A 19,008-nucleotide genomic window follows, 5' to 3' on the forward strand; every position below is an offset into this window, starting at 1 on the left:
GTTTTACAGTGGAAATTGATGCTTTGGGAAAGGAAGCTGTATGCTCTGGACGTAGCAGGTTTCTTTTGGAATTCACACACTGGGAGTCTGGCGCTATCCCCTGAATGGTACTTTTGTTTTCTTTTTGTTCAAGACAGCAAGCTTCTTCCAGGATCAGAACTGCCCGCCAGCCTCTCTGGATAAACAGCCCACCAGCTCTCTTGGTAGATGAGATGTTTAATGATTAGCTTAACTCATTGTTTATCTAAGTGGCAATTATCACCATGATGAAATAGTATTTTAACTGCAGGGGAAGCATTACAGATAGCTCCCAAGGAGAATCTACTGGCTGGGAATGGCCCACGGAGCTTCCCGTACACGGAGGAGAGGACCACTTCATCCTGGCTGGCGGATCTCTGAGTCTGAGATGGTATCATTAGATGCTGCTCCAAAGACCTAAGGAAATGTGCCCCGGAGAAGTGTATGGTCCCAGTCCTTCTAACTGAGGCTCAATGGCCCAGCAAAATATGAAAGTGCGGCCTGTGCTTCTAAAGCGTAACAGCCTAGAGTCGGTAGAGTTTGTGAAACAACCTCACCATCGCAGGAGCAAATCTCAGCAGGTACGGTTCAAGGAAGATGGGACCAGTAAGACTCCACCTGGCCTAGCTGAGGTGGATGTGCAAGCTTCTGAGGACCCAGCTGTGATGGGCAAGACTCAGGCCTCCAGGCACCATCACCTCCCCACCTACTCACTCTCCTTCCCCAGGCCCCAGAAGGCAGGGGGCTTTCAGAACATTGCGATCCAAACCTCCCCCAGTCTCAGGAAGCATTTCCCAGTTTTCAAAAGGAAGAGACTCACAGCCAGCAAGTCCCTGGTAGAAATGCCAACAGCCTCCCAAAGTGCCATCCAGGTCAACGGCAACCTCTCCGAACAGGACATTGTATCCTCGGACCTTGCCTACTTAAGACTGGCTCAGCATCTTGAGGATGGGCCTCGAAGAGTCAAAGTGTCCCACCCATTTCCTCCCAGAATGTCCAAGGTGCAAAGCAATGGGCCTATTAGCGTATGCTTGGAGGCAGGGACTTGGAAGGTCTCAGAGAAAGCAACTGCTGCCATTCAGGTCCCAGATGACATTTACCACAGTCCTACCTGGGCAGCTAGAAAGTCCACTTTCAGTCCGGACAGGTCAGGTGACCTAAGCAACTCTGTACATCCTTTGGTGGACGTGTGTCCCGGTGATGGGAGAACAGTGCTACTCTCAGATTCAGAAAGATCCCCTCCCTGCTTAAATGCCACCAGCGATGCCAACCATATGCCAGGCACAGGGAAACTTAAACCTGAATTGCTTTTGCCCAAAGACAATGCTGAGGACAAAGACCTTGGCCCACTGTCATCTCGGTCGAAGGAAATGTGTATTCCGTCACCTCCACGGACTCACAGCTCCCCCTCACCAGGCTCTCGCAGCCAGCCCGCCCATTCGGGAGGGGCTTCAGACTGCTCTTCCTCAAGTAACAATCACCAGGATCTGCCGTCACTCAAAACTAACGGCGTGTCAATTTCTGCCCCCACGTGTCAGGAGCAGACGACAAAGAACCCCACCCAGTCAGACACCATGGAGTTTCAGAATTGTTCGGGGAGCAATCACCTCCCATCTCCTCCTCCAAGAAGGGAGACCAAACTTCAGAGGGACAGAAAGACGGGTGGGATTAATCCAATTCACCTGGCACAGGGGGAGCTCTGTGACCTTCAGGGCCGGCTGCAGTCCGTGGAGGAATCGCTGCACTCGAACCAGGAGAAGATTAAAGTCCTTTTGAATGTAATTCAGGACTTGGAGAAAGCTCGAGCTCTCACAGAAGGGTAAGGTGAAGGTGTTACTATTGAAAACGACTGGGTTACGTTGTTTGCCAGGACAGGGGCAGAGAGAGCACTGGTTTCTGTTAATATAATGCCTCCAAAGTCTTTGAGGTTCTGTGGTTTCGTTCCTTTCTAGGCTTTGGTGGATTTTCATTGCTATTTGTTTTGGTGTCCGGATATCAAGAGACTGGAGAAAGGAGGGTAGCGAAACAACAGGATCAAAAAGTATTTTTATAAAGAGGGGGGCGGCTAGATAGTAAATGACGGCAGAAGAGAGCACACGGCTACTTCCCCCATTCCATTCTTCCAGTAAGATGCTGTATTTGCACAGGACTTTAGTTATCCCAGTGCTTGTTACAAAGAACTTGAGGTTACCGTTGGCCTTCCCCCTCCACTGACCACGTCGATGGATTTGGCCAGTCCATCCCTGATCCACTAAATGAGATCACAATTCTGCACAGAGAAAAAGTTACAAAATACTTGTCTGGGTGACTCAGCACCGCTCTGGGGAGGGGAAGGCCGTGGTTTGCTTAGGTGTGGAATGCTTGTCCTTTGAAAAAGTGCCCCCCAAAGCCTGGGAAGAAGGAATGAGTAAAGTGAATTAACAAAAGGGCAGGAGAAGGAAGAAGTTATTAAGTGGTATTTGCTGATATGAATCAGACCCAACATTGCCTTATAAGAAAGAAGCACTGCGGCATTAGGGAGAAATGCACTGAACAAAACGGTCCGGGGTTTTAATAACCTCCCTTCTATTTGCAAGGTCCCTCAGTTTCCCTCACTATTGGTGGGGGTAAAAGAAACTGACTCATCTCACCGACTTACTGTCAGTGTGAAGAAAACCTCAGATATAAAAGTGCTTAAACATTTATAATGCCCTCTAGAAAAGTGAGGTCCTATTATCATGGGTTTCTTGTTTCTTTATTTGTTATGCAACTCCAGAGCATTGCTACTGATAAGAGGGGTAATGCTATGCTGTAGGAAACCAGTAGCTAGAATGTGTGCATCCCATGGGGCTTTTGTCCATGGACTCATCCAGCAAATGCTCTCTCTTGCAGGCGCAACTTTTATCGAACTGGTCAAGATCTCAATAATTGCAGTACCTGCCAGAACACGGCGTGCATCATATACAGGTACCTGGCCACAACCAAGGCCTCTGCTGTGGAGCACAGAAGCTATGGGGGCCACAGAGCACCCTCGTAAACTCTCTTAGACACAGAAAGCCAAGCGAAAGGCAAAGACAGGAGGCCTTTGAATACCTGAAGCCTAAAAATTAAAGCAAGGTGTTTAACTATGAAATGTTAACATCTAGTTCCAAGGCAGACATTGCTTTCTTTCTATACAAGAAGGTCTGTGAGCAAATCCCATTGAATGCCCTACCCTTACTGCACACTGAGTGTTGGCACGGTGCTAAGCTCTGCGTGGTGTCTGCATCTCATTTCACAGTTACGCCTTGTGAGGCAGGTGTCAGTGTCCTCAGGGATGCTAAGCCATGTGACCTAGTTTTGCTTTAAACATTTTCAGTGAGCCAGAGAGGTCAGACTCAGGACTCAAATCCAGATCTTTCTGATCCCAGGCCTTGGGACCTCAATCCGCCACACTGCCTTTCCCTCAATGGTGGCTCTCACATGCCAAGCTTGTCCTGTGTGTCAAGAACTGTGCTAAGCACTTTGGGTTCATTACTAAGTACATCATTTCCTTCTAGTGGTGGGGGGGGGGTGTATGGTTGCTACAGTAAAGTAGATTTGTATAAGTGATAGATGAGAAAAATCACGTAGTGGTAAGTGTGCTAAACATGAAGTTAAAATCCCCAAGATTGATGCCCGTTCAACTGCCTCGGGCTCAGTTGCCTCATCTGTGGAGTGGGGACAATTATCCTTATTACGAGTGGCCATGAAGAGCAAATAAGCTCATTTTTGTGAATGCCTTTTATAACTGCAAGCCTCTGTATAAATCCAAGGGCTTATTACTGTTATTACTAGAAAGATCGATGCTCCCTTAGCAGGCAGTCCATTTTCGGTAGCGTGGTAGAAAAGTGGTCAAAAGCAGACATTTCAGGTGATGGCATCTAATTTTGTCTGTCTAAAATATACAGTTGAGCTTTCTCTTACTTTTCTATCTTGGAGAAGAAAGGCAGTGAGAGCCTAAGCAAATTGAAGCCCGGTTGTATTGTCTGTGTCTTCTTTTTAAAATCTCTCTCTCTGGTGGAATCCTGGGATTTCATCCTAACAAGGGATTGGGAGGTAAAGGGGTGTTGGAAACAGAAGTCAGGAGGCCTCTATACTTAGGGCCTAGGACCTTGAGCATTTTCTCAGTGAAATGTCAATTCCTTATGCTTGGGAGTCACAGGACCATGTCTTTCCATCAAATAACACAAGTTTCAGGACCACTCACAGGAAACGCCCTTTATCTAAGTGTAAAATATCCCCTCAAAAAAGGGAGCCCTGGGGGCACCTGGGTGGCTCAGTGGGTTAAAGCCTCTGCCTTCGGCTCAGGTCATGGTCCCGGGACCCTGGGATCAAGCCCTGCATCGGGCTCTCTGCTCAGCAGGGAGCCTGCTTCCCTTCCTCTCTCTCTGGCTGCCTCTCTGCCTACCTGTGATCTCTGTCTGTCAAATTAACAAATAAAATCTTAAAAAAAAAAAAAAAGGGAGCCCTGGAAAAGGTTTCTGGTATGGGAATGTTTAAATAAGCAGTCTTATCAATTGTTTACCTTTTTACTCTATTTTTTGTATCTCCTATGTTAAGTAAATTTCCTAATCACTATGAGGACAAAAAGTATTGAATGTCTAGACATTTAGGGAGGACAAAAACTATTCATCATAAACAAGAAGAATGATTTTTAATGAACTCCCATTTAAATTTTGGATAATTTATTTTTTTCAGCATGGGATGCTATATTTTCTACCATCTTAGGATGACTTTTTATTTAGCTTTGTAAGTGAAAAGGAGAAGTAGTTATTTCCCAATCTACTGTGAGTGTCATGGCCTGGTCTTGAGCAAATCATTTCTGGCCTCTGAGTTTCCTCATGTGAAAAATGAGGGCTTTTAATTAGATGGTCCCTATGGTCCCTTTTGGTCCTGACATTCTGATGTTTAATGCTGAATTCAAAGTGGCAATATTTGGCTAAACTATGACCTTCCAACAAGTCTGAGAATGTTTGCATTTTTCTAGTATGTACTTCAAACATCCCAAGCAAACATTCCAAATTAAGTTACACCCCTTCACAGGTTAGCAAACCTTCACACACACACACATCATTTCCTAGTTTTCCAAGAACAGCCACTGTATGCCTCCATCCCTTATTACCATTCAAAGCCAGACTGCTCTCCCAGACAGTATCTACAACCTTGTATCTAAGCCATTGCAAAGGAACAGACAATTAATTTGATGAAAGCAAAGCGATCAGAACCACATCCCCATCAGAGTAACAGTGGGAAGATGAGAGTTGTCATTTTTTTTTTTTTTTAACATTTCAAATGACTTCAAACCTTGTGTTGTGTCCTGGAAAGTCAGATCTTACAAACTGATGAATAAGCGATGTGAAATCCTCATCCTCAGGCCTTGTTAAGCTTCAGTCTCTCTCCCTGATGATGGATGGGTCCAGTCCCCATCACTGTACATAAAGCACATGGGCACCTGATAGTTGCCTGCTGGGTCTTCTTCTGTGGAGATGTTGCTGTTAAGTTCGCAACACATAAGGTTTTCCAAATGGTCTCATTAGCCAAAGGCTATGGCTATGCTACTTGCTTCCATCAAGACATGTGAGGTCATTGGTTCTATCCAACTCATTTTCCCTGCTCCAAGAACAGCCCTCTGGGTGCCCTGACCCCATGCCTCCTTGGCTTTCTTCTTACTATGGATCATTTTGGCAGAGTCTACCTCACCAAGGAGAATAGCACTAATACAAATGCTTACAGATTCCATGCATAGCTCTTAGGGGATCTCAGGGACTTCCTTACAGCAGGGAGGATAGTCTCCTTGGAATTGTGACTACAGAAGGTACCAAGGGAAGAGTGTGGGAATCGACTCTACACCTTAAGCTGGTTCCAGGCTGTTTTAGTCCCCAGTCATTCTCCTCACCTTTCTTTAGTGTTAATCCTAGGACAAGTTACTCAAAGGATTGGGTGAATGCCACCTGTGGTACCAACATTAAGTAACATTGAATTACATGATGAGAAGGTTGTCCTTTTTTCCAAATTTATTTCAATTCCTCTGATTATCTAACAAGGGAAATCTGAGTTTGGTACTAGAGTATCTTCAAAGCCTCTCTAATGCTTGCTTATTACACTTCTTTGCCAAGAGAGAGCTGCTGTCAGGTTCATAGCCATAGAGAAGCAGTAGTATCTAACCAGAGGGTAACTGTTTTAAATTTTTTACTGAAGTTTTTAACTTTGAAAACTAGTCCCTCTATATATTCATTGTAGGTGATGCAGATCTTCACTTTCAAAAGTGGTATTACTTGCTTTGGATAAGTGTTCAGGTTTAAAAGTGAATTGATTTAGAGAGAGAAAAAAAAGTAAGTAAACAAGCAGATGGTGTGGGGAGCTTCACAAAGACCTGGAAGGTGGTGAATGAACCATGAAGCTTGGAGAAAGCTATCCTAAGGAATAAGCTCTCTTTCCTCTTCTCAAGGCCTTGGGGTCCCTCCCTGCCTCATCCCTCCTCCATCCCTCACCTCTTTGCTTTTCCAGCACTTTGTCTTCACTCTAAAAAAAAATAAATAATCACAGAGTCTCTTTGGAGGTCTTTGGCTACACAAATCATGCATTTATTTTCTGGACATAAATCCCAGAAAAAAATCTAAGTTGTAAAATGCCTCAGATGTTGTAGGGAAAAGATTAGAAGTCTTTCTCATAATCCCATCTAAGTGTGTTGCTTAGGAAATGCAAAGAGGAAGGTGCAAACTTACTGTCTGAAATAGGTGAAGGGAGAGGTTGGCCATGGAAGGTTTGAAAGATTCTAGAGAGGAGAGAGCAGCAAAAGAGCTGTTGTGTGTTGGGGTGGGGGGTGGGGGGGGTGGGTAGGATCTATCTGAATAGCTCTCTCCTGCCAGCTCTTCTCAGCCTTAGCCTCTTTTCATGGTTCCCACTGCACTCATGGATTTTAAATTTATTTCTGTGATACCACCCTCCCCTCCCTTTTTCATGAGATTGTTCTCTCTGTTTACCTATAAATATTTCCATATGGATATCTCAAAGCCACCTCAAATTTACCATTTATCAAAACACACGCTGTATTTTCTTATTATTTCTGATGTTCTCAACACCATTAACCATGACACCCTAAACCTTAGTTCCCACTGCCTCACTCTTCTCCTTCATAGCACACATCAAAGTGGCTACTAATCCTACTTGCTAAATCCATCCCCTAAGCTTCATCACTTCTGCCTCTGGTCAGTCAAGGCCCTCATTGTTTGTCCCTAGAACACGGCCTTATCTTTTTGCCATAGGTCCCTTTTGCCCCATCCCAAGGAATCGTCCACACAGATTGCTAAATGACCTGAAAAGTAAAATCTTAACATGTCACTCTCCTGCTAAACAACTTTATCCTAGTTTCTGTGGCTGCATTTAGCTAATTTTTCAGGGTCCTTTGAATGTGATACTAACCTTCTCACCTGCTGGGTCTCCCATTTCTCCTCAGCCACAGGAACTCTGGCTAGTTTCAAATACTGCGAGTTCTGTCATGCCTTGGTTCCTTTGCATTAGCTACCTCATTTCCTGGAATGTCTTTTCTGCTCTGCCTTGTCTGGAAATTTCCTCTTGCAGCTTAAAAGCCCATTCCTCTAGATAACTTTACATTACTTCCTGTGGGGGAACCCCATGGCATGCATGTTCTTCTGCCATACTGTTCATCTTATTGCATTATAATGTAATGTTGATGAGTTTCTTTCCTTCAGCCAATGGCTAATATCTCAAAGAAGTGGTGGCCAGTGTCTGGTACATAGTTGGTGCTCCGTAGATACTTGTCAAAAAAGGAAATGGCTACATTGCCTGGGGCAAGGGTTGGAGACAGTGATTTAGATTGCCCAAAAGTACAACCATTGTTACCATTTGTGTGTGCCACTACCCTTGGGTGGGGAAGAGGAGGGTCTTAATTAGTGAAATGTTCTTATTGGGGAAGAAAGGCAGCAGGTTCTCAGCAGATGTTTTTGAACTGAATCAAACAACAACCGAATGTAGTACAGAGATTGTCAATTTTCAAATACCTGGAACGCTACATATCCTCCACAAGATGGAACGTCATCACACCCTCCTTAGATGACTCAGAGAGCCTGCTGCAATTTCACAGGACGTTGAGATCCTCGCTCATCATGGCCATCCAACATTACTGCCCAGTACTTCTGTACCGGCTGTGGTTGGAAAGACAAAGATTGGTCTGTGGCAAACCACGAACTCCCTCCATGGTATCCGAACTGCCTTCTGTGGTATCCGAACTGCCCCAGTGATCTCTTTGGGAGAAGGGTTTAAGATATTAGATCTGTAGTCTCTCTTGGTAAAATATCGAAACCCGGAGTAGAAATAATGGCCCTGTAAGTTGTCCCTATTCTAATTCCTGGACATGTGAATATGTTACCTTACCTGGAAAAAGGGACTTTGCAGATGTGGTTAAGGATCTTGGGATGGGATGAATATCCTAGATTGTCCAGGTGGGCTCAATTTAATCATAAGGATCCCTACAAAGGGAAGAGGGAGCCAGGAGATGCAGGGTCAGAGAAGGAGATATGACAACGGAAGCAGAGGTTCAAGAGAGGAAATCACAAGCAAAAAATGTGGACAGCCTCTAGTGGAAAAATCAAAGGACAGACTCTCTCACAGAGCCTCCAGAAGAACACAGTTCTGCTGACACCATGATTTACAGTTCTGGAGGACTTCTGATCTCCAGAGTTCTAAGAGTACCATTTGTGTTGTTTTAAACCACTAAATTCGTGATGATTTTTTCAGCAGCAATAATAATACAACCAAATTAAACTCTCATGATTCATAAACAAATCACAACTAATGGGAGTTCAGTTTATTTGCCTTTTTTTTGATGATTTTTACAATTATGGCAGCTAGCTGACAGCAGAGATCTGTTGGGAAGAAAATTAGGGGAAAGAATAAGACAGTGTCTATTATTACTGGTCATTATAAACACCTTTTGTTCAGGCATTTAATCCTCACCACCATGTGAGAGAGATAAAAAATACTCCCATTTTGCAGATGAGGCAACCGAGGCTCAAGTACTTACACAATACTCAGATTAGACAATTGGGACTGAGAGAGTAAGGCAGAGCACAGTTACTCTGAAGCTAGTAAGTGGCCATGACAAGACTGAGACTCAGTTTTAGGGCCTGCTAGTTAGACTCCATAGCATGCTGCCTTTAGAGGACAGACCGGTTTGAGGGGTGTCAGCGATATGTTACATGGCCAAGTTCCCCTCAGCCAAGGGCATCATGAGGGCTTGTGTTTTAGATGCAGGCTTTAAGTAATGTTCTCAAAGGGTAATCATGGACCACCAGCATGGGAGTCTCCTGGGTATCCAAATACTGGTTGCTGGCCTTGACCCCCTAACCTGCTGGAGCAGGAGGTGGGGTGAAGGATGGGAGGAGTCTGTAGTTACAGCAAGCGCTTTGAGAAGATCTGATCCCAATAAAGCTTAAGAGACATTCAGTTAGGTAAAATCAGGATTTTCTTTTTAAAAGATTTTATTTATTTGAGAGAGAGAGAGTGAGTGAGCGAGCATGCACACTTGAGGAGAGAGTATAAGCAGAGAGAGAGAGAAGCAGGCTCCTCGTCAAGCAAGGAGCCCATTGTGGGGCTCAGTCCCAGGGCCCTGGGATCATGACCTGAGCCACTTAACCAACTGAGCCCACCCAGATGCCCCAAAAATCAGGGTCTTGAAAGAAGATGCAGCTGATTTACGAGAAACTTTTGTGACAACCAGCCTACATGCCCATGAAAAGAAAATTCTTGCTAATAAAATAGCCCAGCAAATAGCTTTTGTTTTAAATGCATCATTGGAAAGACGATTTACTTTTCTACTAATTAGAGGGTTAGTCAGTCATATGCAGACCTAACTCGGGGGTGCAGATGAGAGTGGACACAACAGGAAAGGAAGTGGAAGTCAGGGGGCTTGCTCATATAATAAGCGTAATTTTTGAGGCCTCCTATTTCCAAAGAGAAGAGAAAATGAGTCTCGGTCAGTCCACTTTGGGGCCCAGGCTTGCATTATGCATTACGTAGGGCATTCACTTGCAGTGGCTCCTTCCTGCCACGTCTCCCAGTTGCTCAGGCCTCATCTGAGATCAGAACAGAATGGCAATCCCTGCTGACCCTGCTCCTCCAATTAAGGTTAAGACCAATTAAAGCCCATTGTTGCTCCCAAGCTAAGCCCAGATGCTAGGAACTATCCTCTGGCGAGACCTGGAGGAGCAATCACAAATACCAGATAGGGTGAGTATGCAAGGTGCTGGCCCGCACCAGCTCCCCGACTTAGGTGTAGAGAGGTGGAGTCACCTCATGCTCCCGAACTGGTAATATGCATGACCCCGAATGCCAGGAGCCTCCACCACCATCCTCTCATTTCCTCAAGCTCCACAGACCACGGGCTGCCTTTTCACCATTCCCGATTCCTCCACCATTACAACTCCTTCTGACCAGACGGAGAAGTTAAGGATATTCAAAAGATGTGCTGCAAGAGCCTCCCTTTGTACCTGGCAACCAGCTTTCCCATTGTTCCCAATGTCACTCCCTCACAGTTTAGATATTCAGAACTCATCAGAAGGAGCCTCTCCAGAACACAGGCCAGAGCCTTACAGCTGCGTGCCCTGCAGGAGGAAAGCCAAGCCAGCCCCTTTCTGGGGAAAGAGGCTCTGGAGACTTAGATGAGCCACCTAGGGCCACACGGTCAGTGGCGCTGAGTGTCTCTCTTGAATTTCCTTCTGTGGTGAAGCTTTCCGACCACTGGGGCTTGGCTTTGCCTTCCACTTACAACTATTACCTAACTAGAGAAAAAGGCATTATCTTACTAGAAATGCAATATGCGCCCAGGCCTGTGAGTTTAGTAACCCACTTTCCACCTAAATTATTTAGTATTTTCCTTTTGTCTGCTTCTGATGCTCTGCCAGCGTGGAGCTGGGTGAACTGTGCGAGCTTTGCCTTCCAGCCACAGTCCTCCCTCTGGCCAGCAATGAAGTCCGCGGTGAAAAATAATTATAAATTACACAGCATGTCTGTTCTTTCTTGTAATCACAGGGGCGTTTGCAGCCCTCACCAAATTTCAGTACAGACTGAACAGCATTTATTCCAGATGCTGGAACAAGGACATTAGGCAACACCACCCAGCATCCCCCCAACAAGTGCCACCAAACATGGCTCAGCTCTCTCTTTTTAGGAAGCAGACATAGAGTTCGGAGCACATGTGGAAATTTCTCAGAGCCCCGACAGGTTGATCCCCAAGACATTTGCTTCTAGCCCCCATTTCTCTCAGTAGCTTTGTCCCTTTCTTCTTCTCTTTAGAATGCAAGGAGAAAGTAGGATTTATAGCATCAGCAATTTATCTGAAATAAAATGAAACCTATTTTAATGCATTAATAGCTAAAGAGGCTGAAACATACTATAAATATAAAATCAATCAAGTTCAGAATTTCACAGGAATAACAAATGGATGGCTGTTGGCACAGAGGACACGGTTGACCACAGAATGACCCAATCTTTATTTCTCTGTAAAGTTAATGTAACAATCATTACCGTGTTTTGAACCAGGCATGGTGCCAAGGGCTTTGCTAAACACTGTACACGTATCCTCTCATTTTGGAGTCCTAACAATCTTAAAATGCGGGTATGGTTGTTGTAATCACTCTGCAGATGAGGAAACCAAGACTCAAGAGGGGTTACATGAACAACTTGTCCAAAATTCAACACAGCCAGAGCGCAAACCGATCCTGCTTTCAGGAGATTTTCTTGCCCCTGGCCCTCTTACTCTGACCTTGCAGAATCAATGAATATACATGTTAAAATTCTCTGAGATGACCTCCCACTTCTGAAGGCCGAACCTAAAGACCTTCTTGACACAGAGCCACAGAAGGCGGGGCACAGATTTCTTTCACAGACAGGGATCAGCAGTGAGGATTTCTGCAGCTTGGTCCTACTTACTAATGTACGGAGAAGGGAACCTACAATTCTCTGAGGACTCATCAGCAGACAGAGGCCCTAGGAGAAGGGGTACAACTTGCCAACTTAAAATGGCTGTAAGTTGTGAGGCTTAAAATTATACCCTATAAAAAATGAGCAATCTGGTCATTAGAAGAAAGCGTTAGGAACAAAATCCCTTCCAGGCTGGGGGGGAAAGAAAACAAACGAGCGAAAGCTTCTACTTTCCCAGATTGTAATTCTCCCCCAGAGACACTTTCCAAAGTGGTGTGATTTATCCAAGTGGAGAGGAACCAAACTACCTTCGTTGATTCCGTTGATTCTTACGGCTTATTCTCTAAAAAAGAAAGTTGCAGGTAGTCAATAAATCTGTGGTGCACCTGAGTTCTGTGGTAAGAGGGGTCACAGAAGCACTCCGACAGAGATGATGAAGGGATGGAGAGGGGTTTGGGAGATGTTTTGTCTTCAGAGAGATGCTGTAGATCATGAATTTCTCAGCCACCTTGCCTGGAGTTATGGTTTAGGGCAGTGGCTTGTCGCCACTTTTCTTTATAAAAGAGCAAGACTCACCTGCTAAGAAGAAAGTGCAGAGAGACCACCACAGACCTCAGCAGCCTACAGCAGACCCAAGACTGCTGAGTCCCTCTATGACCTTGAGTAAGCTTCCTCTTAGGGGCGGTGCCCACCTCCTCTGGGAATATGGCTTTATGGGCAGAACTGCCCTGCAAGCTAGAAACACTGTTTTGAAGTGGGTTGGTTAGCTGGGTCAGAAAGTGTCATCATGTGCCACAGCCGCAGGTTTGGTCCAGTTCCACAGGGGGTTGTGAGGTCTTTAAGGTGCACCAGGCCTTGATCAGCACTGCCTCACCACACCTACCCCATACACATTTGGCACCTAGGATCTCACACAAATAGAGACTACTATGCTCTTTCAGCACAGAATACCTCAGTATACAAGCTCTGGAGCTGGACAGTATCGGTGCAGATCCTGGCCCTGTCACTTACTAGTGTGTGCTCTTGGCAGAATATTTACCTCCCCTCGCCTCAGTTTCCTCATGTGTAAAATGAAGTTAGCATCTATCTCAAGGGGCTATGAAAATTACACGAGACACCTGAGAATTACTGAACTTGTAGTCTAGTGTTCACAATACAGATGACTCTTCATAAATGAGAGGAGTGGCAGTTCTCCCTGTCTTCTTGCCACCCCTCCGCTCTCTCCACTTCCTCCTCCTCCCCACCTTCCTACTTCTCCTCACTCCTGTTATTATTCACTTAAATACCATATGTCCTCACCTAACACACTGCAGGTATTCTCATTCTTCCCTTCTTCTTAGAATAAGACCCCCCCCATAATAGCCAAGCCCTGGAATAAAACAATTGATCTCTCTTTAGGAAAAACAAAGGACTGGGAGTCAGGAAAGCAGGCTTAAATTCTGATCATAACTCATGGTGGGACTTTCCTTTGCTAAATCCTTTGTCAGTTAAATGGGGATAACAATCTTCCTGTCTTCCTGGGCTATTATAAGGGTAAAAGAAAAACACAGATCTGAAAGGTTTTTGATATAAAAGTGCTATAAAAATGTAAGAGGTTTCTACTGTTTGTTTCTACATAAACTTTTATCACCTTTTGGCTCACCACACTTCAGTTTTCCCAGCCAAGATACTGCATCCACAACCTGGCTCTGTTGTTTGGTTATATTCTCATGTATTTACCTACTTTTTCTTCTTACTATTTCTTCTTCCAGACAAGCCACAACTTAGGCTTCTCTCTCCTTCCAATTACCTAGAAAAACATCCTTCTATTTTTCAACTAGCATGATGGCTGAAGCATTGATCTATCAGCTAGATTAGTGAGGTGCCCTCAAGAAGAAAACCTGAGAGCTCTCTTCCATTCCTCCTTTCCACACAGCTCACTTTCTAAGTGCAGTGTGGTGCCATGCACAGGCATTGTGGGCAGAAAGGACTCTAAGGCTCCCCAGTGAACTGGGCACCCCTGAACCAGGGGTTAGGTGCTCCATCCATTTTCAGAGGACTAACCTCACAAACCTTGAGTGCTCTGGACTATCTCAATGGTCCCAGGCTTGAATCACACACTATAATAAATTCTTGACCACCATTTGCCCCCAAGCTGTGAACCAGAGCTCTGCACAAGCCAAGCACTCAACACTTCTGTCCTCCCTATGGAATACGAGTGGCAGAAAATGGTAAGGGTGTCAGGGTAGGAAGATTAAGAGGAAGAAAACAAGGGGAGATGAGGTTGGGAGAGTTACTGGTGTTGTACCTTGATACCAAGCCCAAGGCAAACAGTCATTCCCCAGAATCTATAAAGAACCCTTTGTTAAGAGTTTATTTGAATTCTTACCAAGTAGGCAGCTTATTGCTTTTCAAGAGGGTGCTGAACTGGTGTAGGTTGGCTAAGTAGGAAGTTGAGTGGTATCTCTTCTTCTCTACCCAGCCTCAAAATGAAAACAGATGAGAGAGGGCACTACCCCCTGCCTATTTATAAGGCAGCTGCTACCAAAACAAAATACACTTCTTGTGCTCCCCCACCAAACTAAACAGTAGTTTGTCAAATGGAGGAATAAGAAGAAAAGTGACAATTTTCCTTTATGTTAATAAATTGCTTTGGCCTTAGAAACATTAATCAATTTCTTTCCAAAGTGTACATGCTTCCCTATACTCTGCTATTTGTCTGGCCTTGAAAAGAAAGTCACTTTCAATCCCTTTTAAATTGTTAAGACCAGTGGGGACAGTTATAGGAGGGGGGCGTGGGGAGCTCCCTGAGCTCTAATGATTTATAATGGAAACCTGTGGTGTTTCCATAGAAACATAAAGAGTGTATTCTTCCCTGAACATATATGGAGGGGAAGAGTGAAGAGTTCCTGACAAGGTGTACAATTACTGAAGAGCTAAAGGTATGAGTGAAGAGGTAAGGCATTCAGTCCTAAGATAGGAAGACAAGAGACTTAGTGAAGAGTGGAGTGGGCAGACACCATATCCTACGTGAGGACATTTCACCTGTTATTGTGTCCCATCTGCACAACTACCCAGTGAGGTGGCTTTATAATCCCCGCTTTCAACTGAGTCTCAGAAAGAGTAGCAACTTGCCCAAGGTCACCCAGCCAGTAAGCGGTATTCTCAGTTCAAACCCAGGAGTGTTCCACTTAAGAGTCCCTGTTCTGTTCTCTATATTGGGCTGAACTTTAACTTGTGATGATGAGACAGAGTTAACATTCTGTCTCCTGGCTCTTCTCCCTCCAGGCATGCCAGTTCTATACATATTCTGGAATTCCCCAGAGCATTATTTTTTCTAATTGGTATTGGGACACTATTGTGAATCTTAACAAACTCAAGGGGTTTGTTGTTGTCATTTGTTTGTTTAAATTGTGAAGTCAGAGAAAATTTACATATAAGGAAAAGAAGGAGGTCAGTTTATGTGTATGCTCATATAATTTGGTAGAGGTGTGTGTATGAACAGGTGGTAGGTAGGGGTAGTTGAGATAAATGCAAAGCAATCTATAAAATAATTGTTAGTTTAATCATCTATCTCATGTGCTGGGATCTAAGATCTATGAGAGCAGTATCCATATCTGTCTATCTTACTGTTATCCCTGCAGCTGAGCACAGTGTCAGGCCCAGAGCAGGAAATGGCTGGCTAGCCAGCTGGCCAGCTGGCTGGATGGCTAGATGGTGGGTAGGATGGATGGATGGATGGATGGATGGACAGATGGACGGACGGATGGATGGATGGATAATTGGTTGGATAAATGGATGGTTGGTTGGCTGTCTGGATGATTGGATAGATGGATGAACTATCCCTTATCAGAAAGCAGAGGAAATTCTGAGAATGAGCAGGAGGTACCCACTTTTTTGGGCTCTATATGGTGTTCTAGGATGGAGGAGGGAAGGCTAGGAATATTTTAGGAGGTAGCAGAACTGTGAATATGTATGTGCCCTATCTGTGAACTAGTGCTAGTGGGGTTAAGAATCAGAATTTGCAACTTACTGCTTTAAAAGTTTTCCTTGAAGCAATGCAGAGATTGTTGGAGACCAATTCTTCCCCAGCCTCTGAATCCATCTCTTTAAGTTTCTACTGGGGAGAGTGAGGTGCAGGTAATGCAGACAAAAATTCACCCCATGCCCAGAGACAAAGAGGAGTGCAGTGCTGGATAGTGCATCCTGGAAGTGAAAGCCTCAGTGTTTGAGTTTGTGGATGTCTCTGTTCAATGACCTGGCAAATCCTCAGCTTTGGCTAAAATGCCCCTAATTGCTTTTGATGTTGACTGGCGTTACTGAAGACATAGAGCCACTGGACTACCAGTACCAGGAAGCCAGAAATAATGTCTGTCTGTCTACCATTCCTTCCCTAGTACCTAGCATAGGGTCTGGCACATGGGTGATACTCAATAAATATTTGTTGAATGACTGGCTGAATACTTGGTGCCTTGCTCTGAGCTGGGTGTTATACACGCATAACCTTTAAACTTCACTGAAATCCTATGAGCAGGTACCATGCTCATTTTGCAGATGAGGACCCTGTGGCTTAAAAAAAAAAAAAAAAAAAAAGAGAGAGAAATGACTTCCTCAAGATCTCACAGCTAATCAGTTGTGGAGCTTTGCTTTGAAAAACACAGCCATTATATAGGTCAGCCAGCCAGGAGTATATCTCTATAGAAGAGACCAGGGAGGGATGGAAAAAGAGAGGATAACACCAAGGAGAAGAAAATCTGGGTGAAACTTATGAAAAATACAGAAACATGATAATCAGAAACATCTTCCTAATACTCCCTAAGCACTGACACCCCATCAGTCTGACTACAAAACGTGCCATCTGGCTCTTCTGAATTTTCAGCTTCTTCCAGCTTGGAAGGCCCATTTGGGGGCTTCAGTAGTCATGTGTGACAATCATGATTTGCCTTTCCAGCAGCACCTTCTCTGACACTGGGTCTCTTGTGATGCGACATGGAGATAGTAGATAAGGACAAGTGTCCCTTTAACGGTAGCTCCTTTTTATCCCTGGGTGGGTAGAAAGACTTTGGACTGTCACGGCCACGTCACAGACCGACGTGGGGGCCTTCTGTCTACTATATGAAACATTTCATTTCTCTCCTTGCCAAGAAAGAGAATACACTGTTTCTGTGACTCTGCCTTTCCTCCACTTTCCACACTCCTACCGTGGTTACTCATCTTGGGCCATCTGAGGCCTCTAGAATGAAACCAGGTGAAAACACAGCTAAGAGCTTAAGAGTCTTCTTATGATCATCTCGGCAGTGGAAAGTCCTCCGTAAGTAAATCTCCTAGGGTGGAAAGTGGACAATTAAGGGCCGAGAGAGCCCGTGCACAGCCTTCAGGGGCATCACAAGATTCATTCTTTCTGGCCCTGCTCTCCAGTTTCTGGGAAAACCGAGCCAGAGTTATGAATCAAGCTGACAAACTCTGACACACCTGCAAGCCTGATTCTCAAGCCCTCAAGGGCATGGGAAGTGTGAGTACCCAGTGTGACCCCCCACTGGTGAACAAACCAGAGCTTCTGTACTTCCTGACCTCTGACTTTCTCAACTCCTGGGAACGGCCAGTCCCCAAATGCATCATGTTTACCTCACAGATCTGTGTACAGATAATACAATGGAGTCTGTATATTAATGACTCCAAAACACACAAATAAAATAGCAAAGAAAAAGTGGGGATTAAGAAATATGTGTTAAAGGAAAATATTTAAATATGTCTACATTGAGGTAGGTATATATGGAAAGCTCTCCAAGGCACATTATTAAATTGAGAAGCAAGGCATAATGTATTAGTTGTAATAATGGCAATAATGATAATAATAACAACACTAATAGGAGCTACTAAATATGGAAGGTTTACTTCCATAGAGCCAGGTACTGCTGTAAGTATTTCCTTTGTATTCTCTCACTTAGTTAATATACATACTAATTCCAAAGAAAGCCTTTGAGATTGTTGCTGCTGTTGTATCTGTTTTATTGATGAGGAAACTGAGTCGTCAGTTTTATTGTATATTCGTCTATATTACCTAAATCTTCTATAATGAGGCAGTTTTTATGTAAAATGTATAAAAATAATTAACGATAGCTTTAAATAAATGTGCAAGAGAGATTGGAGCAATTTTTACTGAGCACCTACTATCAGGCTGCTATCTTACACGTCTCTTTTAGACTTAAGAATATCCAAAAAAGGAAGGCATTTCAGGTGCCAGTTCAATCCATGAGGAACTGGAGGTTGAGAGGACTGGCACAATCTTCCCAAGGTCAGTAGGAACCTAAGCATGTGGGACTTGATCTCAAAGCCTATGCTCTTCCATGTCAGTCAGATACTCAGTAATGCTAAATCAGTATGTGCTGATTTGAATTTACTTTCCTTCCTTCTCTCTGTTTTTCAGTGTAGAATATGATTTTCGGCAGCAGGAAGGCAGGTTCCATGAAGTTCTGCAGAGTCTGGAGGAAGCGGAACCAGTGGAGGAGGCATCTCCTCCACCAAAGTCCCCAGCAGAACCCCCAGCCCCTGAGAAACAGGACTTAAGGAGGAAGACCAAGAAAGTGAAGAAGAAATGCTTCTGGTGGATCTGAGCTTGTTGGGTCCACTCCCTTTGCCCTCCCCAGATACCTCCCCAAGGTGGGGAAACCACTGCCCTCAGGCCTTCTCTACTTTTTAGCACAGGCCCCAGGTGGTTAGCCATTTAACTTGTGAAATGGGAAAGATTTGGGCTGGTTTAACTGCTGCTGGACACCTGACCACTAATGTCACCTGAATGAGTGACGCTGCTTGCTGAGGACTTCATGGACCCTAGAGTGACCACTCGCCTAGCTTGCTGTCACACATGACCAGGCCACATCCTTTGAGAGTCTAGGTTCCCACCATGAGCAAAACCCTATGACATTTTCCAACACCTCCATGATGCTAAACACTTCCTTCCCATCCTGGGTTCATCATCCCAAAAGGAAAAAAAAAAAAATGTTGTGCATGACAGGAAGATATAGAGGAGCATTATAAGCAGATACCCTAGAAAAAAAAAAAAGAGATCAT

General features: G+C 44.5%; 2 protein-coding genes across 2 annotated transcripts in view; one reads left to right on the forward strand and one right to left on the reverse strand.

The window, feature by feature from the left end:
• DOCK2 (dedicator of cytokinesis 2) overlaps positions 1 to 19,008 on the reverse strand; it is a 403,190-nt gene that overhangs the window by 188,029 nt on the left and 196,153 nt on the right. The gene's annotated exons all lie outside the window — the stretch shown is intronic.
• Positions 136 to 18,551, forward strand: INSYN2B (inhibitory synaptic factor family member 2B; the record flags this gene model as incomplete). Its single annotated transcript, XM_080804305.1, has 3 exons — positions 136 to 1,837; positions 2,890 to 2,964; positions 18,365 to 18,551. The coding sequence occupies exons 1-3, from the start codon at positions 492 to 494 to the stop codon at positions 18,549 to 18,551; spliced, it is 1,608 nt and encodes a 535-aa protein (XP_080660431.1). The 5' UTR covers positions 136 to 491.

This window comes from Martes martes, assembly GCF_963455335.1.
Source record: "Martes martes genome assembly, chromosome: 5".
In the NCBI taxonomy this organism is placed as follows: Eukaryota; Metazoa; Chordata; class Mammalia; order Carnivora; family Mustelidae; genus Martes; species Martes martes.